Raw genomic sequence first — 25497 nt, 5'->3', positions numbered from 1 at the left:
TTCCAATATTTTGCAATTACAACCCGTGCTATAATGAATAACTTTGTGTTTGTGTATTTCTGGTTGTTGGCAGTGTAGCTTCAAAGTGATATCTTAGAAGTGGGATTGCTAGATCAGAAGGTAAATGCACATGTAGTTTTGTTAGATATTGCCAAATTCTCCTCCATAAGGGTTGCACCGTTGTGCGTGCCCACCAGGAATGGGAGTGCCTGTTTCCCCCCAGTCTTACCAAATGTGGACCTTTTGGATGTGGTCATTCGTGCTTATTCCTCCTGCCAGTGACCGGGCCGGGTTATTTCTTAGGGTCCAGATTGCCTCTGAGATCATGAGTCCAAGAGAGACACAAAGTGCTCAGAGACACAAAGGAACCTTTGACATCTTTCAGGTTATTCTGTCACCTCGTCATGTTGGCTACCACCCAGCTCCAGCCTTTGCCTTGGACTCTCCCCTCCTGCTGCTGCGGTCTCTTACAGGCATGATCAAAGCACCTTTTACCCTGAGGGCTCCAGGTCTAATGGCAACTCCCACCCACTTGGCCTCCTTTCTCAAATATTGCCCAATGCTAAACTAGGTCAAGAGGTGAATGGGGCCCCTGGTGCTCAGGAGCCAAACCCATGTGAAAAACACCCAGTCGGAGAGTTGATAAATATGGACTAGAGTTGTACTGAACAGTGCTAAAATACTTTGGGTGGTTATTCTTGCCTACTATAATTAAAACATGTTCTGGGGATGCTGCATATTGAAATCACTTTGGAGCTTAAATTTTGAATCATAAAATACCCCCCACCCATCCCCGCTGTTGCTGTCTGTTACAGGCCTGGTCAAAGCACCTCTTACCCCGAGGGCTCCAGGTCTAATGGCAACTCCCACCGACTTGGCCTCCTTTCTCAAAAGTTGCCCGATGCTAAACTGGTTCTAGAAAGGGCCTGGTTCTCCAGATGTTTACTGGTTAGTGACCAGTTGCTTGTCCTGTGACTTGTCCTTGTGACTCTGCTTTGTCCCATTACCACAGGCTGTGCCAGCTTCTGAAGTCTCCAGACCCCTCTGATCTTGGCACCATTTTCTCTCTTCTCAGGCACTTAACTACTAGAGTAGTGAGAGGCACCCTGAGTCTGGCTGAGGAGCCTGGAGGTTTACCCTCTTGGCGGGGTAGCCTGCTTGGTTTGGGGGGCAGATTTAAATAGCAATTCAGAAAACAAGAAAATAAGGAAGCTCTTTTTAAAAATGTCTAAAGGTGGCATGGTATTAGCCCTAGTGCGGATACCTCAGGAAGGGAGACCCCACAGGCCACCTGCAGATTTGCTCAGGGGTGTAAGGCCGGGGAGGCTGCCAGTTCTGTGTACCCCGAAGGGGCCTGCCTGGGAGAGAGGACCGTCGGTGAGGTGGTGGTGAGCCTGTCCTCCAGGCTCAAGGCTCCGGTGGTCAGGTCATGTCAGGCACTTCACGCTCCTTTTCCATGAAAGGTTTAAGAAATATTTATAGATAGTGTTGGCTGCCCCAGGTTTGGAGAGTCCTGTCTTCATTATTACTAATTACACTCATTATCTTGTTACCTATAAATGGATCATCAGATGTTATTCCCTGTTTGGTGTTATCAGGAGATGAGAACCCTACAAAGTAAATAGGAATCAACTAGAAACCGGGAAGTCTTAATTGGCAGAGTGGTATTTCAGGGCTTCCCCTTTAACCCCTCAAAGTCGGCTTTTCAAACATTTAAAAGTAGAATTGAAAAGTGCTTATCTATAATAAGTAAAAAATATGAAATCATATGTACAATTTAAAAATAAATTTGGGGCCTGCCTGGTGGCTTAGGCGGTTAGAGCTCCATGCTCCTAACTCCAAAGGCTGCCGGTTCGATTCGCACATGGGCCAGTGGGCTCTCAACCACAAGGTTGCCGGTTCAACTCCTCAAGTCCCGCAAGGGATGGTGGGCTCTGCCCCCTGCAACTAAGATTGAACACGGCACCTTGAGCTGAGCTGCCTCCCGGATGGCTCAGTTGGTTGGAGTGTGTCCTCTCAACCACAAGGTTGCCGGTTCGACTCCCGCAAGGGATGGTGGGCTGCGCCCCCTGCAACTAGCAACGGGCAACTAGACCTGGAGCTGAGCTGCGCCCTCCACAACTGAGATTGAAAGGACAACTTGACTCGGAAAAAAGTCCTGGAAGTACACACTGTTCCCCAATAAAGTCCTGTACCCCTTCCCCAATAAAATCTTTAAAATAAATAAATAAATAAATAAATAAATAAATAAATAAATAAATAAATAAATTTGGACAGGATATCGACAAGAGTGCCAAGACAATTCAGTGGGGGTAAAGAATAGTCTTTTCAACAAATGGTGCTGGAACAACTGGTATCCACATACAAAAGAATGAAGTTGGCCCCTTACCTCACACCATATACAAAAATTGACTCAAAATGGATCATAGACCTCAATATAAAAGCTAAAACTATAAAATTCTTGGAAGAAAAGATAGGAGTAAATCCCTGTGATTTGGGGTTAGGTAAAGCCTTCTTAGATAGGACACCAAAAAAATGCACACAACCAAAGAAAAAAATAGATAAATTGGACTTCATCAAAATTAAAAACGTTTGTGCTGCAAACAGTACCATCAAGAAAGTGAAAAGACAACTTCACAGAATGGGGGGGGGGAAACATTTACAAATCTTATATCTGATCCAGAACCTAGACTATATAACGAACTCTTACAACTCAACAATGAAAGGTAAATAACCGAAATAAGAAATGGACAAAGGATCTGAATAGACAGTTCTCCAAAGAAGATAGACAAGTGCATCCCTGTGGTACTCTTCCCAGCCCATCTCCAATGCTGTCCCCAGCAGGTCCACCCTTACCTGTCCTTATTGCAGCACCCTCAACCTGGACCAGCAGGAGCTGGTGAAGCACTGTGGGCAACCCCCACAGTGACCCCAACCTGGTAGTGTGCCCCAGCTGCTCGATGATGCCCTGGGGTGACCCCAGCCAGAAGAGCACCAACTTTTGGCAGCACCTGCTCCATCAGCCCAGTTCTCCTACGACACCTGTGTGGGCTGCAGCATCTGTGAGGAAGCCGCCTTCCAGGCCACCCTGGCCCTGCCTTTCTTTGAGAACTGAATGCACAGCCCAGCCACCAGGACAGCCTTCCCACCTCAGGAACAGGGCTGTGCTGGCTCTCTGTGGTCTGGTGCCTGCACTGGAATGTGCCTTGCAGGCCAGGTGGGGCCTTCATCACTGCAGCAGGAGAGCCAGTCCCCACGACTGCCAGGGCCCGGGCAAGACCCCAGGCCCCTCGCCGTCAGAGGACGACCTCCTGTGTTCCTGGCTGAGTGTGGCTGGTTTCTTCGGTGTTCCAGGCTGAGCAGGCAACCCTCATGGGGATGGCCTGTTGGGACTGAGAGCAGTTGGCTGTCTGTCTCTCTCAAAGCCATTATGTGTTCTCCCCTTGCGGAGACGGAGCCCTGGCGACACCCGGCCAGCCGCTGGCGTCAGTGCTTCCCTGGTACTGGTACTGGCTTTGTGATACCTAGAAATTCTGGCACTTTCTATATTATCCAGTGTGATAACCTTTTCATATTTTGTAGAGCAAAGACAAAGCAGTTACTCTTTATGCTGCAATATCTGTGTTTCACTAGGAACAATAGTATTTTTATTGAACTTTTACAAAATTATATTTTTTTTAAAAAGCAAAAATAAATAGTTGTGGGATTGAGCTGGGGAGGGAAGGAGAGATGGGGCAAATGCTAGAGCCAAAATGAATCTTGGGGTTTTGCCTGTGTGCATGGGACAGTGGTGGCCATGTCCCAGGTCACCTCAGTGTTTTCCAGGGTTCCTTCGTCTGGTTTGTTGTTTCCCTTGGATAACGACCAGGAAGAAATCCCAACAACCAGAAGGAAATCCCAACACCCTGGCCATTTGCAGTGACTGCTGGGCTGTTCTGGGGCCTTCTCCTGCCCGGGTCCTGGCCTCAGCCGCACTGTCACCTCTCCAAAGCTGACCACATCCCACCTCAGGCAGGGCCACCCCCAGTGGTGGCAAAGTTGGGTGGGGAACCTGTCAGGGCTGTGCATTGGCGGGCTGGGCCAGAAAACGCTTGTCAGTATTCTTGTTCAGTTCATGACATAAATTATTGCCATCTTTATTTATTTACTTGTTTCTTTTTGACAAGAAACATCTTTGTTTTTTTTTAATTAAAGTTTATTGGGGTGACAATGGTTAGTAAAGTTACATAGATTTCAGGTGTACAATTCTGTAACACATCATCTATATATCACATTGTGTGTTCACCACCCAGAGTCAGTTCTCCTTCCATCACCATATATTTGAAATTATTGCTGGCTTTAAAAAAAAATTAAAATAAACGTTTCAAAGCATCTAAGAAAAAGAAGAAAGTTGCCCTTTCTAAGTGTACATATATAGTGGAAATAGTGAAATGCATATTCTTCTCAAATTCCTTCCATTAGCCAAACAGAAATACCGGAGGTGCCAAAAAAATGTATACACATGACTTGTATTCATCTTTTGTTATTGGTATATATTGAGTATTACAATTTTAATGCAGTTTTTTCCTTTCTTAAAATGTGTATACATATTTTTTGGCACCCTCTGTATTAGGAAATGTCCATGCACATTTATTCTTTAAGCTCGTTAATGTTTATGACATTCACTGGAAGGGAGTTCTTTCTGGCAGCCTGTTGAATCCAGAAGCTGTTTTGAAGCATTCTGCTGCTCTTGGATTTTTCTTTGTTCCCAGTGAGGCTGTGGAGAGAAGCCTGCATTAGGAAAAGGAACTGTTGGAAAGAAAAAGCAACCTGCTTGTTAGTTATTTCAGAAATCTGTTTCTACATCGTATGTCTTTGGCTTGAACATAAATTGTGAAATAGCCTTTGTTTCTTGCTATTTTGTTAAATCTCTTCCCTGTGAGTAACTGGGGTTGTAAAGAAAGGTTGATAAAGGGTAGACTCTCCCACTTGAGAAAGGAGAGTCTCTTCTGTAGCCTACAGATCTAAATAAGACCTGGTGCCCTGTGGGGGCAGCAATGAGGCACTGCCCGAAAAGCTGGAGAGGAGATCACTGTCCTGGGTGGGTGTTTACTTAGAAGCCTGTGTACATCATCTGATGTGACTCAGAGACAATAACCCCAGGAAAGCTGGACCAGATCCCCTTGGGGGTGGGTGCAGATGTTCAGGCAGAGAGAAAAGTGATTCCATAAAACATGCACGACTTGTGGCCTGAGTGCCCGCAGATCACAGACTTCTGCTGTCTGTCCAGGACCTGGTGATAGAAATGTCTTGGTTAATATGAAAAGCCATTACAGCACTAGAAAAGCACGGAGAGAATGCTCTCCAGCCATTAAAATGAGTGAGGAAGAGCCATGTCTTCTGAAATGGAACGATCAACATGTATTATTTTTTTAAACCAGAGTTTAATATTTTTAAAATGAGACTCGCCAACATTCATAAGGGAAACCTTTGAAAACACCCACATTTGAAGGACTCCTAGAACATAAAATATCTCCCTTTATATGCAGTAGCATTATATTGAAAAATGCAAGTTAGTCCCCAGGCCCCCAGAAAGAGAGATGGCACAGGCTCTGACAGACCAGTAGATAGGTGGCTGCTGCGCAGTCTGCTGGGCCCCGCACAAGCTCAGGGGCTGCTTCACCTGGATCAGACCCTCCGAACTCCAGGCTTCAGAAAAATCACGCATAGGTACATGCTATACGCATTTGGGCTACTCACAAATCATCACATCTCCATGTGTCAAATGAGCACCAGGCCCCCTGTGTACTATGCCCCAGGTATAGGCACACAGCTGTGACGCGGGCACAATCACAGCTGCCCACGAGAGCACTGGCGTGAGCGCACATTTATGGAGTATGGAGACAGTGAGGGTGTCTGGTGTGTGTATGGTAATAGGCAGCCCATGAGCGCAGGACAGAAAAATCATCAAGAAGAGAAAGGGTGAACAAGGGACAGATTTCTGCGTTTCTAGTTCTTTTGGTCTTTGCTTCCCAAGGCTAATTGTTTCTATGAGTCTGTAGCCTAATCAGAGACCTCAGCATAGGGAAATGTCTGTCACACCAGGAGCCAGCCACACCCTCTTCCTCCCTCCCACAGGACGGAGCAGGTGGAGATCCTGGAGCAGGAGGCTGTGAGTCAGGCTGTGCTGATAAAAGGGGGTGGCGGAGGGGTGCTCAGGCAGGGCACTGAACAGTTCCGAGTCTGTTTGCATCCCTAAAATAGAAGTACAAGTTCTTTCTGGGGTATTGTGAGGCCTAAAAGCGGGAACCTGAGAATGAGCCTTATCCTAGGGCCAGTGGACAGCAGCAGTGCCAACGATGCCCACCAAGCGTTACCTACACTGAGCTCCCAACCTCAGCTCACCCTCTGTGGTGTCGCTGCTGCTTCTCCCTCCTCACCCTCAGCCTGGCCCTTTCTGGGCCAGAGTCCATCGTCTAATAATTAGCCTTGGAAGATGGAGACTAGCGCAGGCTTGCTCTTCTCCTACCTTGAACATTGGCCGTGACAGATGTTTTCGATGGATTCTGTCCTGTGGAGGTGAGGCCCAGGGTATTTCACTGATCTGCGACTGGTGAGAGCAGCTATAGGAGTATCACGGAATTCCTGAGGGTGGCGCTCTCTGATCCAGGGCTGGGGTTCTCCACCTCACCTGTTCATTCTGTTAGTGAGATACCCACTTGATACCCACTTAAATTAGTATCTCTGGGTGGAGGAACCAGCCAACAGTATTTTTAAGCACTCCCCTGCCCTTCACCCACGAGAACCATGAGTTACAGAATCGGGCTAAATGTAAGAATCCTGGGCATTGGGAAACTGGGGGGCTGCCTGGTGAGGACCAGCCTGACAGCTACTCATCTGGGGAGCCTTAGCTGGAAGAAAAATAGGCAGACATTTGATCAGTACGCCATTGATTCAGAATGTTGGCAGCGAGCTAACTTGGGGGGCAAGGCAATTGGGCTGAGCTACTTGTATGAAATATTAGCTGGTTCACAGGAAGACTGGTAGAAACAGAAAATAGACAAAGAGGAGTTTTTATTTGTGATCATGGCTTTTATTTCTCTTCACTGACGCAGTGTGGAACTTGTAATTTATAGGGAAGAAATAAGACTTACATGGTTGCCCATCTCTCTAGGGAGGGACCTTCAGTGACTTTATAAAAACAAGCACCTGTCTTGTTCTCCAGTTGCTTTCTAGCTAATTTTGGTCCCTTTTCTTTTGCCAGTTGCCAGAGGCTCCACCCTCTGAGGAGGAAGAACAGGAAGCCTGGGTGAATGCCTTGCTTGGAAGAATGTTTTGGGACTTCTTAGGAGAGAAGTACTGGTCTGATCTGGTGTCTAAGAAAATCCAAATGAAACTCAGCAAAATAAAGGTATTGTTTTCCACACACGAGGCTGCCAATCCTTCACATTTCTTACTTTCTGGAAGTCTTGTCGCATTGTAGCCTCAGTGGCAAATAACTGAGTTTAAAGCATGTAACCTACGAGAGCAGTAGCAAACAGCACTGTCTGGGCTGTGACCTTGCCTGTGGGACTAACTGCACCGGGGGCTCCTGGCTGTCGCCCTCATTGTTATCCACTCCGAGTGATAATCCAGGGTTGGGTTTGGGAAAATGGGAGCTTTTGTAAACTTCTCTTATCTTTCAGTTAGTATTTCTGGAGCCCACCCAGCCTCACAGTCGAAGCAACAGGACGTGCTGAGGAAAATCCCAGGGTACTTTAAGACCTCTTTCCCGAGTTCTGCTCCCTCTTCGAGCCGGGGGAATTAGCGCTGCACTCGCAGTGGCTGCGCTTGACCTTTACTTCTGGCCAGATGGCATTTTATTTTGGGCTCTCTCTTTGCTGAAGAAACCGTCCTGGTGCTGGTTTAGGCCCACTTGGGAGGGAGTTTAAACCGCATCAGTATTCCTCACAATTGCCACTAAAAAGGTACCACCTTTGTCAACCAAGAGACCTGACTTGGGTTACTTAGAAATAAGTTTTTGATCCAGTGAAGACCCGGCCAAGGAAGAGTCACTTTGGTCCCCAAATCTTCACGGAGAGGCTACACAGTCAGCACTTAAGTCAGTGGATCTTCGGGGGTCCTAGATACCCCTGAGAAGCAGAAACGGTGGATCTTTTCCCTAGAAAAATCCACAGTGCCACAGGATTTTGCCCACGGCTTCAGAGAGTTCAAGGACTCTGTTAGGGAAGTGTGGGCTAAGGTAAAATTGTCGTAGAAGGGAAACGTGAGCATGGAAGAGCTTTGGTTTGATTTCTCTTGTTCCTCTGGGTGACAGACAGCCTTTTCTGGCTCAGGCGAGCTCTGGCAAGCTCTGTCTCCCTTCCCTAAACACCTGAAGAAGAGCAGAGAACGCCTCCACAGCTGGAAGAGCAGGTTTCGAGGCAGAATTTGGGGCAGGGGTTTGGGAGGGCTCTGTTGACAGGGTCAGTTAGTTGTTCAGGTGGGTTGAGGGTCGAGCCCACCCAGCTAGTCAGGTCCGTGGGGAAAGCAGGAAGCAGCAGTGAACCTGACATATTTGAAGATGAGAGGCCAGCAGCCAACCTGGAGCTCACTCACCCTTTTTGGTTTGGGGGAAATGATGGAGGGCTTGCGTGCCTGGGTCAGCGCCCACGGCCAGGGTTGATACTCCTCTCCCCAGAGACTGTCGTGGACCCTGCCCTGAGCAGGAGGGCTGCAGGTCCTGACAGCTGAAAGCAGGGCACACTTGAACTCCAGCTGGGACACTGCTCTCCCTGTGACACACATTCCAAAACCAACCCAAGGAGGGGAATGTCTTCCCCTTCTCTCCGTGGAGTCGGAAGTCCACAGAGCCTCTGCCCTCTAGGTGGAGAACAGTGGGCTCCCTCCTCTCAGAGGAAGTTGAAGGAAAGTCTTATTTTCATCTTCTCCCTTTGCTTGTCACGTGGGCTTTGGAAGTTCACAGACTTTGTTTCTTGAGGTCAGAAGTACTAGAAGGAGAAAAGCGGCCTAAAGCCAGTGGCACCAGCAGTCAAGAGGCAGGGGCAGTACCCCCTCCATTTCCAGCCTCAGCACCTTCACCCTGACCTGACTTGCTACCCATGAAGTGCCCTGCAGACCAGAAGGGACCCTGGCAATGGAATAAACAGGAAGGCAGCAGGATAGTACTCCAATTCTGAGCCTGCCACCCTCCCTGCCAAAACAACTCCTTACCACCACTATCCACGTATCCCTGAAAGAGCTTTTCCTCAAACCTAGTGCAGCGAGTTTGGTTAACAGCCAGTCAAGAGCCAGAATGGCTGGAGGAGCCTGAGCTCTCCCCTGTGACAAAGGTTGCCCTGTCTCCTGGTTTCCCGTGAAGGCTTGACATACGAGAAGTCTTTGCTGGCCTTGCCCTGCAGTCTCAGACTGTCACCCTCACACATGATAATGACTCATGTTGTGACAGAGCAGCCCTAAGGGTGTATCTGGCACATGGTGGGTTTAAAACAAACTGAGCTTCTGCCCCAACAACAAGTACGCTCTTGGCCTCAGCTGGCTGCTCCAGTACCGCCCTGGGGCTCTGAGTAGTTGGGGGCCTCTTGTGCCCATGTCAGCATCCAGCTTCTAACATACCACCCACCAACCTGAGAATGTCCCACACACCTGAACATCCAGCCCTAATTGGGTTTACTCAGGAGGGTACAGAGCATACAGTGGGCTCCTGTCTCATTGTGGTGCCTGCCCTTCAGGTGGGCAGAAGAGGGGCTTTGGCTGAAAAGCATGGGAGGAGGAATGAACTATGCAGGGTGGGAGGGGGGCTGCTCCAGAGTCTGGTCACGCAGTTGTTGTTTTTTTAAAGATTTTATTGGGGAAGGGGAGCAGGACTTTATTGGGGAACAGTGTGTATGTACTTCCAGGCCTTTTTCCCAAGTCAGGTTGTTGTCCTTTCAACCTTAGTTGTGGAGGGTGCCGTTCAGCTTCAAGTTGTTGTCCTTTCAGTCTTAGTTGTGGAGGGCGCAGCTCAGCTCCAGGTCCAGTTGCCGTTTTCTAGTTGCAGGGGGCACAGCCCACCATCCCTTGCGGGAGTCGAACTGGCAACCTTGTGGTTGAGAGCACGCGCTCCAACCAACTGAGCCATCCGGGAGCTCAGCGGCAGCTCAGCTCAAGGTGCCGTGTTCAATCTTAGTTGCAGGGGGCAGAGCCCACCATCCCTTGCGGGACTCGAGGAGTTGAACCCGCAACCTTGTGGTTGAGAGACCACTGGCCCGTGTGGGAATCGAACCGGCAGCCTTCGGAGTTAGGAGCATGGAGCTCCAACCGCCTGAGCCACCGGGCCGGCCCCAGGTCCTGCAAGTTTTGATTCAGATCAGAGATCTGAACAAGGAGGGGGTGGGAGTGGGTGAGAGATGTCCTAGAATCATGGAGTTGGGTACTCAGGTGAATAAGTAGATAACCAAGCCCTGCTGATCCCCCTCCCCATTCTGCTTATTGCTACTGAGAGACCACCCCACCCTGTGAGTCTTTGGGCGGGAGGTGGGACAGCTCGAGAAGGGACAGTACGTGCCTACTGTCTCTATATTCACTCCTCTGGCTCAGTGTCAGACATCTGTTCCTATAGAAACCTGTCTGCTCCTTACCTACTGGTTGTAAAGTGACAATAATAGACAAAAAGGACCGGTGCAGGATTTTGTCTATATTTTTGGCCAAGTAGTGTTCTGCGTGCTGATTGGGAGACCAACCAAAAGATTTCCCAACACAGCAAACACCAGTTCAGAAATGTACATTTGAATACTGCCTCTAGTCACGTTTTGTTCATCGCAGACATCATAACCTTTTTCAGTGAACCCTTCCACCCCTGCAAAAATCAGCGATGAAGTTCTCTGGTGAACCCTGAAAGTGTGTAAGTTTCTCTGCAGAGAGACAGCTGAAGTGGTCCAGTCAAAGCAGGCATTAAATTCATGCCTGGCTAGATGCGACCTTATTTCATGGGACATTTTCAGCATAAATTTAATTTTAAAAAATTCTTAATTCTAAATTTTACAGAATTACTCTAATGTTCAAAGGGAGAAATACTCATGAGAATAAGGAAATTCTGTGGGGGAAGAAAGGAAAGGGACTTGCCAGATTTTAAAATGTATTATAAAGCTACAGTAATAAAAGCGTTTTGATACAGTGCTCAATACAGATTCCAGTGTAGTAGGATTCTCATATTTAAAGGTGGTGTTACAGATGAGTGGGAAAGTATTATCAATTAATAGGTTCAGACACCTCACTAGTTATTGGGGGGAAAATTAAGGTGGGTCCCTAATTTACATTTTACCCTAAAATTAGGAATGCACTAAAGATTTAAAAGAAACAGTATATACACATACATAAATCCAGGTGGAGGGAACATAGATGTAGTAATTGTGGAGTCTTGGGTCACAGCAGGAATTTGTAAGCATGCTACCAGTACTTTTATGTTATTTTTTTCTTTAGAGAGAATTTCTACTGATAGCTGTATTAATAGAGGTCCCACTCCAATGGAGTGACCTGAGGGTCCAGGTAGAGAAAATAAAAGGGATGGTGCAGCACCCAGGGCTGGCAGCAGTGGGGAGCTGTTACCACTCCCTGAAGGGGCAAAAGCAGGGGACAGTCACCAGAATTGGGGCAGCGCGGCTGTGTGGAGAGAGCTGCCTGTCTGACAGGAGATATGGCATTCAGTAGAGCGAGGGGACAAATGCCCGACAATCCTCCGTATCCCTCCCGCTCCCCTGCCTACAGGTGTATCCCATTGGCCAAGTGCATCCAGCAGCCAGAGGGCAAGAGATCAGCCCTCGGCGGCGTATAGGGAGGAACTCGAATCCAGGGGGCAAACGGACAATGTCCAGCACAGGGTCAAGTGGTGTGACTCTTTTCCCCCAAGGATTTTAATAAATGTGGGTTTGCCTGTTAGAAATGGTGCAGCAATTTTTTAACTTGCCCGTGGTAGCCTAAGAGAGGTTCGTTTTCCCGCACTTGAGCCAACTGTGGGTACCATTAACCTGACCAACATGACTGGCTCCTTCTCCACAGTCAGGGCTCTGGCCAAACACCACTCGGAGGAGGAGCCTTCACTGACTTCCTTACCTGAAATAGCCACCCTCCAGCCATGCCCCAGGCTCCCTCTGTCCCGTCACCTGCCTTATTTTCTCCATAGCACTAATCACTCTCTGAAGTTATTTGTGTACTTATTTATCTGTTTCCGCCTCTCCAATATAAGCCCCTTGAGAGCAAGGACCTTGCCTGACTCAGCCATGGCACTGTCTGTAGTACAACGCATTACGTGTAGAATGTGCTCGATAAATTTTCGTTAAATAAGTGTGTCTCCAAAACCTTGACTATCATTGCTGTTGAGAGTATGTTGAATTCTGACATTTACCAGGTTACTAACGTCTCATTCATTGTTTGCTTCTTTTCTCCAGCTCCCCTACTTTATGAATGAGCTAACTCTGACGGAACTTGACATGGGGGTGGCTGTGCCAAAAATCCTTCAGGCCTTCCAGCCTTATGTTGATCACCAAGGTAATTCTTAATGACTCTAGCGAGGAACTGACCATTTATATGACTGTTTCCGCGGAGTTGGAGATTGAATACCAAGGCTTCATGTTTGGAGGGAGTTGGGGACTTGTTAACCGTTTCATGTTGGTTGTCTTTTGTTCTGAATACTCACAGCCTTAAACTGATGGAACTAGATCAGGACTCCCCCTCCCATTCCTTCTAGTCTCAGACCTTACATGTCCTCCTCAGCCCAAAGGTGCCCATGTGCCAGGAGCTTTTGTGTGAGTTAGAAGCCGGCCTTTGCCAGGGTGAGAGGCAGTGAGCTGGACTTGAGCCTTGCTCACCCCTCACAGGCCTCACGTGTACGTCTGCACCAACCCTGAACTCTTACCAAGTGCTACCTCTCCTCTCATGTACCCACGTCTTTACCTCGCCCCAATTTCTAGGGCGCAGATTCTTTGACCTTCACATTTTACATCTTTATGTTCCTTACTACTCCTAGGAGGCACTCAGTAAGTGTTTGAAAAATGAAGACACGTGTTGTCAGGCAGTATTTGGAGAGTAAAGCTCTCTGCTGGAGGAAAGGTCTCAGATTTGATTTTTAAGACATGCTATTGACACATTACTTACCCCTATTCTTGTGGTTTGGGGAAGGAAGAGTTGATTAGAATATAGAAAGAGTTTAAATAAAATTATGATGTAAAGATTTATGTCTATTTTGTGACATGTGGTTTTAAAAGGACCTTGATGGAAATTTTAGTACACGGGAGTTTGGTGAAAAGAAGTGGGAGCCAGGTAGGCAGGAATAGTCCGTGAGCAGGCATGGCTCCCTGTCACAGAAGCAGCCAGACTTTTTTCTGTAGTATCCCTTTCCAAGTGAGCCTCTTTGCCCCTAAACTGGATTTACGGTTATTCCTCAAAAGGCTCAGGGACAAAGTCGGGGAGAGAATAATTACAACTTTTCAAGAGAATGATATTTGTTTTGAAATAAATGTTTCGTAAAGTTTAGAGACTCTAGCATGTACCTGAGTCTGTGTATGTCTATATCAGATGGCTGTTGAATCATATTTAGTGAAATCATTTTCTGTGTTGTATACATTTGCTATAAATACAAATGGATTTTTTTCTAGCATTACAATTAACAGCCCTATCTCTCTAGCAATATTTCAGCTGATAGTAAGTCCATTTTTCCATGTTTTGAGCATCCTATCAATTTCAGCGAAAGACAGATCAGAGTATTATTTGCAAATTCAGAAGTCCACCATACAGCTGCATATTGAGATTACCTATTAACCACTTAATTATGTCTACACTTTAATAAATCTGAGTGCCCTGGGTTTGGTTAATTTCTGGTTCACTAAGAGTAAAACTAGAAAAGATTCTTTGCAAATGATTTAGCTAGAGTTCTCTTAACTGCATGTGAAATTTTTAAAAAATGCATGATCTGTGTGTTAAGTGTGTGGCTGGGATCTTTGCTCCATTGTTGGCATACAAGGGCTGCCTGCCTTCCTCTGGCTCTTCCGGTCTCTGGGTTGCCCTTTGCCTCTTTAGGAATTGACTTGTAAATGATCAGCTAACACAACAAAAATGAGCTGGTCAGTGATCAGCTAACAGAAACCTCCGGAGTCAGAGTCTGGCTTCAAGAAAGTAAATAATACCTGTACGCGCTCTATTTTCTAATGTATTAGCACTCCTATCTCAGGACTGAATTCGTCCTTTGTTGAATTAGTAAAAATTTCAACGAGAAGGGAGCAGTGCCTTAGCGGGCTTTGCCACATCTAAAAAGTGTCCCCTGTGGCTTTGAACTCTGCAGACTCCCAGGGCAGCTTCATCAGGCTTTGAGTGAAATTCACCAAACGTGGAAGTCTCTAGTCCCTTTTCTGTCCCTCTGAAGAGAGACATTTCACTAGGTAGAGCAAAGCTTTGCCAGTTTTTAATCCTTTTGAGTCTTACTTAACTCTTTTCAGGGCAAGTTTTGCTTATGTAACAGGGGAGGAAATGTTACTAAAGAAAGGAATGATAAAGACATAAAGGCTGTGGGCTTTAAAAAGTTTCATCAAATTAGGTTTTTCCAAGTCTGCAAATGATGGTAAAACAGAATTGAACACGAATTCTGGATTCCATTGCTCTAAGGGAAACTTTCATTTTAGGGAAATTAAAATCAGAGGTGACTTACTTGCCCAAACTGACTCTCGAAAGCAGAGCTCACCTTCCAGGAAAATGCACCCCAGGGTGAAGAGACTTAACAGCTGTAGGCAGAGGCACCCTCCGTGGGATTCCCCCAACACATACCTTTTTTTTTTTTTCTTAATGTTTCCTAACTTGTGCTTGTTTGTTGGAGGCAGATGGCTCAGGAGCGATATTCAGGCCACAGCCGATGGATCACTGTCCTCCAGATGCTTTTCTTGAGGCAATATCGAGTGTGGTTCTGAGCACCCACTCTGAGGCCGGACTCTGGGTTCACTGCCCCGTGGCGTTGGGCAAGTTCCTAAACTTCCTCACTGACTCCTCTCTCAAGTGCAGAGACTAACAGCACCCCCTGGTAGGCTTATGGTGGGGAGTGAGTGAGTTAAGTGTGAAAGGCATTTGGAACAATCAGGTGTGAGACAAGCTGTCAGTGCCAGCCAGCTATTGTTATTTTTACCATTATTGGTGCCGCCTTCGCTGCTGGGGCTCTTGGAGAGTTTAGAATGTGGGTGGCTGTGGTGTCCAGATGACCCATCCTACAGCTTAAAGCTGGCAGATCCTACCAGAATAAGTGGAAAGGAAAATGCCATTGTCAGCTTTCGTCACCTTGCCACTGAAAGGAGCAAAGTCTGTAGTTCCTCTAAATGAAATCACACAATGGCCATGTTGGCCTGTCCAAGATCCCAGACACAGAACCAACTTCTAATGTGGTGAATAAGTTAAATGGCCACCTACCGAGGGCATCTTCACATCCCACCAGCGGCAGGTGGCTGGAAAGTGAAGATCCGTCCTTGGAAATCGGCTTCGCACCCCTCCCCACATGACATACATCTCTAACCTGGGGTGAGTGTGGGCCTCCTTTCTCCCCTGCAGGCCCCACAGTGGAGTCCAGATGCCTGGCCTGTCTCTGTAACCCGCCCTCCTCGGACAGGCCTCCCTGTCCCACCCCTTCTCCCCACCCCGGGCTGTTTTCTCCAGGGCCTGGTCTCTAGGGTCCACCGGGCCACCCCTCTCAGCCAAGCTCTTTCTCGTTGTTCTATTACCACTGTTAGGGTCATGTTTGCTCCTTCATTCATTCAACAAATACTCATTGTAGGGAAAACTGGAATGTTTGGAAAGGGTGAAAAGGAAAATATTACTCATGATCCCACCATTCAGAGACAGCCAGGGTTACCTTTTTGGTACATTTGGTATGTTTTTGGTATGTTCTCTCCTAAAGTTCTTTCTCATGTGGTTAAAAATTAATGTAGAATCGAAACCCTTAAAGAATCGGGCAGATTGACGAAGTTGACTTGAAAGCGGGACTCCCTAGTGGGACCCTCCCTGCCGTGTTGTAGGTGTGTCAGCCAGAGCCCAGAGTGGGCATGACCTGCCAAAGGTCACCCAGCAGCCTCGACTCCTCTCCTGCTCCTCAGCTTCTCGCCAGTGGCAGAGGTTCTCCATGAGCGCTGGCTCTGCAGCCACCCCCCCTCTGTTTGAGCCTTGCTCCTTCACTGTCCAGCGATGAGACCCTGGGCATTGACTCACCACTCAGCGCCTCAGTTGCCTCATCCTTAAAGTGGCTGATGTGGGGGAGTGTGTCTCCCTCGTTCAGTTGTGGTGGAGATGAAATGTTACATGCGAAGTGCTCAGAGAGCACACGTGGCCCAGAATAAACCATCAGTGTTTGCTGCTTCTGCTGTCACAAAGCTTCCGAAAGGGGTTTGGGGGGAGCCTCTTCAGTTAGCCAGGTTTTCCTCTTCCATGCTTGGGACCAGGTGTATCAGAACAGTGCCCACAGGCGTGTCAGAGTGAACTGAGGGTGTGGACTGTGGCCCCTCAGGGTCTCATCGCCTCAGGTTCACATGAATTCACTTATGCTTCGGGATGTTTGCTGCAAATAGTCTGCAGATAGTCCTTGAGCGTCTGCCACGGACAGAGTGCTGTACTGGCTTTGCCCTGTTTCAGAATACCCAAATAACAACCCAGATTTCCACGGAAGGTGTCAGATTCTGTGGAAAGATACCATGTCCCTCAGGAATAGGAACCGTGTCTGTCTTGAGAGACACCCTTCGTCGTGACTGGTGGTGCCCACCATTACCGCCCATCTTCCGGACCTTAACCTGTAGTGCCTGCTGCCTTTATCCAGTGCTAGGACTGAAGTTATTTTGCCAACTGAGTGTTTCAGAAACTGGAACCAGAGTCAGACTGTGGTCTGCCTATTCTTCCTGCTACGCGCTCGTCAAGAGCAGATGTTAGGAGAGCCCCTGTGCAGGTCTGAGCACAGTGACCAGGCCAGACCACGGGGTTCAGCGCTGAAGGAATGGCATGCACACTCTCTGACTAGAGTGTATTGCAGAAAGAAAAAATACTTCTTGTGGAAAAGGAGAAAAAAAGACCCTTTTGTGGAACTTGGTTGGGGTGGGAGAGAGGAGACTGATTTGCAACTATGTCAGCCTTGAAAGGCGGAGCTGCTTCTGAGAACAGTTACAGGTAGACAGAGCTAAAAATGACGTCTGCCCTAAAAGGCACATCCAAATACAAGGAATGCTAGTTTTCTGAGGTAATCTGAGTGAGTAATATGGCACCAGTCTGTTTGCAGGAGCAAAACAACCACTGGTGAGCTCTTTTAAGAACCAAAGAACTCAAACACCAGCTCTTGGTAATACATTATTAATGCCATTTTAAGAAGTTTTGTTCCTTGGACACCAAATGTTGACTTTCAGAGTAAAAATCAGCTAGTAACATGAGAGCCAGACCCGGTGAGCAAGGCTTTAGGTTCTCTCAACTCCCGGCCACACGTGCCCTCTTAAACCTATTCTAGCAAGGTTAATGCCATTTAGTTATTTTCACAGCAATGAAACAGTGAACTGCTGAGTGAAATTGCTAGGTTGATATGGCTGCAGTAGAACTGTTCCTGAGGCCATGGGGTCTATTAAATAGAAACCCGGGGAGAAGGCAGAAGGACCCCTGTTCCGCTTGTCTCTGGTGACACCCACCACAGCATGTTTGTAATCTCTGGTGACATCACGGTCTGATCTGCACCAGGTGACCCAGGCATCTTTATTCTTTTTCAAGCATGAACTTCCTGAGGGCAGGGACTCATCTCCGTGATTTTAGCTCTGACATCTTGCATTAAGAGCTTAGTAAACATTTTTGGATAGAGTGAGCGGTAACTTTTGCCGCAGCCTCCCTCTGAGTAGTGGTGGTGCTGGTAACTGATCCTCTCCTCGTGAAGCTGAAGAGCGGAAAAACAGTCATCTGAGCTCCTCTGGGTCCTTGCGTGAGGACTGACCGAAGCTTGTCGGTGCCCTTGTCAGTTGTGCTTCCCATGTTGCAGAATAAAGTGCCGGTTTTCTAGGGACTTGTTGGTAATCCGACACCACCCTTCACCACTGGACGGCCCCTCAGTATGAGGACCCCTTATGTGGGACAGGCCTGTTAGGGACTGAATGTTCGTGTCCCTCCAAAATTCATATGTTGAAGCCCTAACCTGCAATGTGATGGCATTTGGAGGTGAAGCCTTTAGAGGTGATTAGGTTTAGGTGAGGTCACGAGGGAGGGGTGCTCATGATGGGATTTGTGTCCTTCATCAGAAGGGACCGAGAGCTAGCTTGCAGCCTCTGCCAGTGAGAAGGCGGCCGTCTACAAACCAGGAGGAGAGCTCTCCCGAGGAACTGATTTGGCCAACACCTTGTTCTTGGACTTGCAGCCTGCAGAGCTGTGAGAAATGAATGTCTGTTCTTTAAGCCACCCACTTCATGGGATCTTATTGTAACAGCCCCAGGTGACTAAGAACAAGACTCTTTGTGTTCCTGTCCTTCCTGGAGAACCCCTCAGGACTGACTGCCTTACTCCTGTTTAAAGGCTGAAAAAATTATCCTGCTCTTCAACTTCTGGGTTTTGTCCTTGAACATTACCAAGAGCAGATGGTTAGAGAAAGGAGCATTTTAAACGAAATGCTTCACAGTAAAGTCTTAACATTTGTCTAGAGCACAAAACAAACAGGTCTGTAACTGCATTCATCTAGGTGAGTAGCGTTCAGCTCCGTTGGAGTTAAGTCACCACTCAGAACAGTGTATGTTCCCCATCTTCACATTGTTGTTACATTTATCCCCAATGGGAAGGCAACCTTTCTAGAAACTGTTAATTCCATCGTTCAGTCTTGCAAGGCAGGAGCCTCCTGACTCACCCATTATATAACCAGTTGGCCTCAGCTCCAGGTTGTGTGTGCTCCAAGGTTTTCAGGGTGCTTTCTGCCTGCTGAGTCTTGTCACAGAAGCAAGTTGTTCTTTGCACCTAATGCTAAAATAGTCTTCTGGCCCTCATCTGAATGCAAGCACATCATATTAATTTGTTGGAATGTTTGCAGATTATATCTGTTTTTAAAAGTTCTCAAACCATTTTTGACTCCTCCACATTTTCACTGAGAACCAGGGCTGAGCAAGGCCCTGTGAGTGGGCCTCGTGGGACATATACAATGATATAAAAAAATAGACTCTTGTCCCCCATGCAGAGGCTCATCAGATGTCCACCCCTCGTCCCCTCCACAGCCCGGACAGGGCTCTCTGGCTGCCCAGTGTAGGCTCTTCCCTCTCGGCCCTGCGGCCTCCTCTGGTCTGGTGCCTGTCTGGACCTCGCCTGGAGCAGGGACTTGTGGGAGTGAGGAAGTGGCCCGGCAATGGCAGGGAAAGGGAGAGCCTGTCCAGGAGGCGCTGGCGCTGGGCTGTCCACAGCATGTGGTCTCCCTGGTGCAGAAGAGGCGGGTGCACAGAGGGCGAGGCGCTTCCAGTGAAACTCAGGCCCCGGTCTGTGTGACTGAGCTCCATCTGCTCTTCCCTCGCCTTCCTTGTCTCAGCTGCTGGGTGGGGAGCACTGGACCCCATGGCACTGAGGGACGGTCCCAAGGACTGGGTCATGGGCCAGAAGCCTGCTAAGCCTGTATCCATATCCCCTCATTTAAAAAAACAGACACCACAAACCTTCCACTTCATAAAAAGCAAAATTCTGGTACCTTTAATATGACAACTTCAAAGGCAGTACATACTATTAATATTTATTAGAAACCTGACTAGGATTTTCAAAAGAAATGATTATGTCTGAAAACATACAGCCACCAGGTAGTTTGAGTCTATTGATTCTCAAGTTAAACAAAGCTGGAGATGTACAATAAATATTTTCTTCATTGCTGTTCTTTTTATACTGAGTTTAAATTTGTTAATACCCAGCCTTTTGCCCTAATCCTTCTTCTACAGGAAGTGATTAATGACTAAATGTTTTTACGAAAACAAATGTGCCCTTTATTTCCAGTAACAGTACCTTTGAAGAGCAAGCTAATTAATGATTTTTAACTGCTTAATGTAAGCAAGAAATGAAGCAATTTTGTGAGTTGCTGCAATGAAGACAATCACAGTTGATCTGCATCTCACTTAATTAAACTAGGTCATTCATGGAAAACAATTACCTTTAATTATGATAAAAAAAATTTGTTGAAAACAAATTGGAAATTATTCTGCCTTTAGTGAGGAATTATACCATTAATGCTTCTTGAGGTTAAGCTAAGCTTTTATCTGAGATGGTGGCCAAATATGGGATAGGTTATTTACTGTAATTGCTTGAAAAGGCTGTGTGTGAATAATAGTTTTAGATTAATTTTCTCCTTCCTTTAAATGTTGTCATTTGTCTTATGAAGGTCTCTAAAAGATTATTAACATTTGAACACCCCCTTGAAGGATCACGTTTTGATTGAAAGTCCATGAGGTATTATGGAGACCTGAGTCTGAAAATTCACAGTATAGCCTGTCCTAGCAGCCAGATCGTAGACTCCCGATCCCAAGGTGATCCCTGTTTGCATTTTACACTTCTGGTCAGTGGCCACTTCTGCTAGAGGGCCATCCCAGTGAAATTCTACAAAGTTAAAATCCTCTTAGGTACGATTTCATTGACATTAGTATCTCTTCCAAGGAATAGGTTTTTAAACTAAGGTACAAAGTGGTTACCTGACTTTATCTAGATAATCCTGGGGAGCCCCAGGATTACCAGGGAATTTCCAGAAAGAAATGGGTTCTAAAAGTTTTTGTCACTCTCCTTATCATCCCAAGCTAAATCTGAACCATTTTTGTGCCCCCCTCCCCCCACAACATGAGATCGTTTTAAGAAAGGCAGTGGTTCTCACATGTGTTTTAAAGAACAGCCCAGCTTGCAGTGAGGTCTCTGCCTCATAACTGGCCGAGACTCCGCAGACCTCGTCCTGGCTTTGCCCTGGGCCAAGCCATCCTCCTGCTGGGAGTGTGTCTTACTAAACATGAAAAGAACCCAGAGGGTGGGACCCTTCCTGTGCTACCATATGCACAGAGCTCACTGTGATCATTTTAACAGATATTGAAATGATGGCAGTTTGCCAAATGTTTGAACCATTTCCAGACGCTTTTTTTGCATGCCTTGGTAGTATAGTATAGGCGATGTATATATAGCTATAGAATTTCAATGTGATACCTACTTAGATACTTTATAATACAAATTTTATACTATTACTTATAGTCATGTTTTTCTAGGGGAAAAAAAAGAATTTCTGTTTTTTTCACCATTTCTCCAGGACTCTGGATCGATTTGGAAATGTCCTACAATGGGTCCTTTCTGATGACTCTCGAGACCAAAATGAATTTGACCAAACTAGGTAAAGAGCCTCTTGTTGAAGCCCTGAAGGTTGGAGAAATTGGCAAAGAAGGGTAAGGGGCTATATGAATTTACTAATCCAACCCTGGGGCCAACCTCTCCCTCCAGCCTCTGAGAGCAGGTTTGATGTGTAGTAGTAGTCCCGATGCTAAGTGAGCTTCACTTAAGTGCTTCTGACCACAGAGGGTTTCAGGGAACAGTTCCCTAGTCTCATCCCCTGCAGATTGGGAGTCCCTACCTCTGCTCAGTGCTGCCAGTGGGGCACACAGTATTGATTACCCCGAAAGCATCACTGATTCAGACCAGCAGGGCAGGCTTGTCTGCACAATAAAATGTTCTGTGAAGGAAATTGTCATTCAGAAAGTACTTTCTTCAACTCACCGCCACAGAGAGCCATGTGTGGGTGGGCAAGGTCCCTGGGGTCTATCTGCTTTAATCACAAAGTCAGAATTATTTCTCATTAGCAATTGATTGTTTAGCCAAGAAGGTGCCCCTCAAGTGTTTTGAGATGCATTTTCCTTAAATAATACAATATTGATTTGCTTAGTAAATGCCTCTCTTTGTAGCAGGTACTGCATCTACTGCCCAGAGTTTGTCTGATTTAGTAAATAGTCCAAATTTGTGAGCTAATTATTGAAGCTTGATTTTTTTCTCTCCAATACCTAGAATATGGGTAAGCTGGAAATTTTACATTCCCACACACTTTTAAAATGACTGCTTCTGACTACAAATTTAAATTGTATAATTTTTTTTTACCAAACAAAAACTGCTGATAGCAGTGTGCATCTTTCGCCCCTTTGCATAGAATTAACAGTAACAGCACAATGACAGGAAAACTCCACAAAGCGCCACCTTTTCAGGGTCTAAATATAAGACACATACTCTTAGATTTTTACTTAGTGATGATACTGACATGATACTTCTATTCATATTGTGGTAATAGCAGATGGAGGGAGTTGGGTCATACATTTGAGAATGTTCTTTTACTTAAATTACTCTGATCTATCCAAATTACTTAATGAAGTGTTCCTATTTTAATAATTGGAGAATTTTACCTGCTGTATGCAATCTAACCTGTATCTGTGCTGTTTTCCTTCTGTTTTTCTGCTATTTGTTAAAATGTGTTTGGATTCGGCAATCTGTGGATTGTATTTGCTGGTGAGTGATATTTATCAACTCTCCATGTAGCATTTCATACCCTGTCAATGCTGAGTCTTGTTTGATTCCATGTGACACCAGTCGGAAGCTTGTCCTTTCATCATCGTCCTGGCCATAAAGGCTCAGTTTGTAGACCTGAGAGGACTGAGGTCCAGGAGTATTTAGAGATCGAGGCAGGGCACGTCCTACCAACCTCCTTGATTTGAATTGCTGGGGTCCTGATCTAGTCCTGTAGTCCGACTCCACTTCTGTCCCTGGACACCCCCACCTGTCTCCATGCACACGTGAGCATCGTCAGTCTAGCCTCACAACAACAGAGTGGCAGGACCAACTGCCTATAACATCAGGCAGACACAGTCTCGAATGTGAGGTCTAACTAAATGGGAGCATGAGAGAGCAAACATCCGTCAGACGCTTTTGTGCAAGGAGCCCTTCCTGGAAACAGCCCTTTGCGGGCACAGAGCTGCTGGGACGCCACTGGAAAGGGGGGGGGCCATCTTGGGCAACAGATAGGGCCCCATCCCGGCCAGGGCCCTGACAGCCTCACCACTCAGGCCTTCAATGTTCACTATTATTCATGTGGCTCTCTTAGCACAATTTGAAGTTCATAAACTCTGGCTGATCAGAGGATGGATGTGTTTCTGAGCAAGCAGTGCTTCTCTAGACTGTGAAAAAAATCCTCTGCTTTTGGAATATGATGGTATTATATTTAATTTGTAATATATTTCTGAAGTACCATTTTTTTCACAGTAGAGTCTGGTGTAAAATATTTTGCTCCTTCCTGTGAAGGTGTTAAATTATATGTTGATGTGTGATTTGCTGTCATTTAATTTTAAAAGCAAGGAAACCTACAATCCAAAAGCACTTCACTTGGGAGAAAAAGGCCTGGGAAAAATGAGCCTTTAACCCTTTTTTGCATAAAGGACCCCTTTGAGAATCTGAGAGTTCTGGATTCTTCTCCCAGAAAATGCCTACATGTGTGCCACCTGGCTCACAATTCCTGGGAGTATCAAGAGCCTCTGAAAGCCCATCCATAGCCAAGAATCTAGTCCCAGAAGTGATTCTAGAATCCACTCTTCACCTCCTCAGCCCTGAACATAGGGAATCACCCTGAGGCTACACACCACAGGAGACACAGAAGTTAGTATGACAGTAGCTGTTTTTAAGCACCTGTGTGATCTTTCATCCTGACATTTCCTTCGATCTGAGACCTGTCCACAGAGCAGAACGTATGAGGCAGCCGGCAGCAGCCCTTTCCTCCAGGCCCTCCCCGTGGCCTGTGGCTGCCAGTCGAGGGCCTCACTTCCCCGCAGGGACTGGTTCCCCTGCTGTCCCGCTGTGGCCTCTGGCCGGGCCTCTGCTTTGTCTCCCTGCTTTTTGCAGTCCCCCTTCAAGTGTGCAAATGAGTGTGCCCTTGGGGAGTCTCAGGAGATGCTGCTCAACCTGTGAGAAGTCCTACTTACTGGTAGGAAGTTGTTCACGTCTCCATATTATTACCCTAAGTGACCGTGAGAAATTGAAATGTTTCTTTATTCTAGTGAAGTCCTTTCCTTTTGAAATGTGCGTACACTATATTTGCAGACATTTATCCTGTAGTCTTTTTATTTCCCAAATAGTCTTATTACATACCGTGTTTCCCGAAAAATAAGACCTAACGAGAAAATAAGCCCTAGCGTGATTTTTCAGGATGACATCCCTGAACATAAGCCCTAATGTGTTTTTTGGAGCAAAAATTAATGTAAGACCCAGTCTTAATTTCGGGGAAACACGGTACGTAGTTAACATAACTTTGGGGCAGTGAGGTATGCAGTAGAATTCAGGCGGTAAACTGAGCAGTCTTAACTTTAGGATTGCCTAAAGAGGGCCAAAGTGAGTCAGTCGGGGAAATGAAGGCTGGCCTTGGAGGAGGACATTTCCGGTAAGGCACTTGGCCTGTTCATGCTCTAGCAGTGCAAACTGGGCCCAACGTGCAAGTCCCCATGTGGAGGTCCTGTCTGGCCTCCATGTTAGTTCACTAGTCCACAGTGTACCCCGAAACACCACCACCACCACCCCGCCCTGAGTCTCCTGAGGGGTTGAGAGCCCAGTGCTTGCAGCCCACACTGTGACTAGGTCTGACTCTGTGGTTGTATGCGAACGTGTGTCTGTGGCAGACGTACGGGGCGGATTTCTCTGGAATAAAAGAAAATGAATACGTTCTCATGAGTGTGGTCCCCCACAAGGCAGCCACCTTTGGGGCATGTTTAATTATGCATGCTTCACTTAAAAGCATTTTTGTGGAGCTGCTTTTTTAGAATTTCCTCTGGAATCTGTGACATTCTTTTAACTGTCCTGGGTGACAGCAAATCATCCTGCTTTGTAGATGAATTGGATCTTTGAGACATTGTTCAGAGGCAATGGTGATTAGTGAGACCAAGAAATAAAATGTTTGGTCTGAGACAGAGTATCAGTGATAAAATAATTCCGTTTTTCTTATGTATCTGATTCTAAATACACTTCCAAAAAGATTGTTAACAGTGGCTGCAAAACTGCAATAAGCCTTTTAAGGTGGCTCTTTGAAAGGATGTCACACTCATCTGGAATTCTAAGGTGTGTTGTTAAAAATTAGGCTTTATTCTAGCACATCTTAAATAAGGATGTGCAGTGTGTCTTTCTCCAAAGTTCACGCTGACATCATAGGGTTGAGATCATAAAATGCAGGTTCAGTTATAAAACTGACTATCAGCCAGTTAGTTACACATTTAATTAGTATTGGGTGCCACATAATTTAGCTCCCTGTGCAGAGATCAGAGGTAACATTTAGTCAAAATCAGAATTTCGTGTCATCTGATCTGCTTTAACTGATATAGCATTGCCTAAATTATTAACTTGAAGCCGCAAAATTTGTCCTGATCTCTGTCCTGCGGGAATTAATTTGGGAACCTGAGAACTCCCTGCAGTGGGTAGCCTTTGGCATCTTCTGCCCTGGGTCTGATGGCTGCCAGATGACAAATAACTGGTGGGGACAGGAGGGCAGAT

The 25497-nt window shown here is 46.5% G+C and overlaps 1 protein-coding gene across 7 annotated transcripts in view; it reads left to right on the top strand.

Moving 5' to 3' along the window:
- TEX2 (testis expressed 2) overlaps positions 1 to 25497 on the top strand; it is a 92964-nt gene that overhangs the window by 58574 nt on the left and 8893 nt on the right. For all 7 annotated transcript variants that reach the window (XM_019732891.3, XM_019732887.3, XM_019732888.3 and 4 more), the window contains 3 exons: positions 7244 to 7390; positions 12405 to 12504; positions 21242 to 21374. In XM_019732891.3, the coding sequence (XP_019588450.3) occupies positions 7244 to 7390; positions 12405 to 12504; positions 21242 to 21374 (380 nt within the window). The remainder of the gene's footprint in view (positions 1 to 7243; positions 7391 to 12404; positions 12505 to 21241; positions 21375 to 25497) is intronic.

The sequence above is a fragment of the Rhinolophus sinicus genome, chromosome 12, assembly GCF_057876585.1.
Source record: "Rhinolophus sinicus isolate RSI-liver-muscle chromosome 12, RSI-T2T, whole genome shotgun sequence".
Lineage (NCBI taxonomy): Eukaryota > Metazoa > Chordata > Mammalia > Chiroptera > Rhinolophidae > Rhinolophus > Rhinolophus sinicus.
This window is presented reverse-complemented; position numbering and strand designations above follow the sequence as displayed.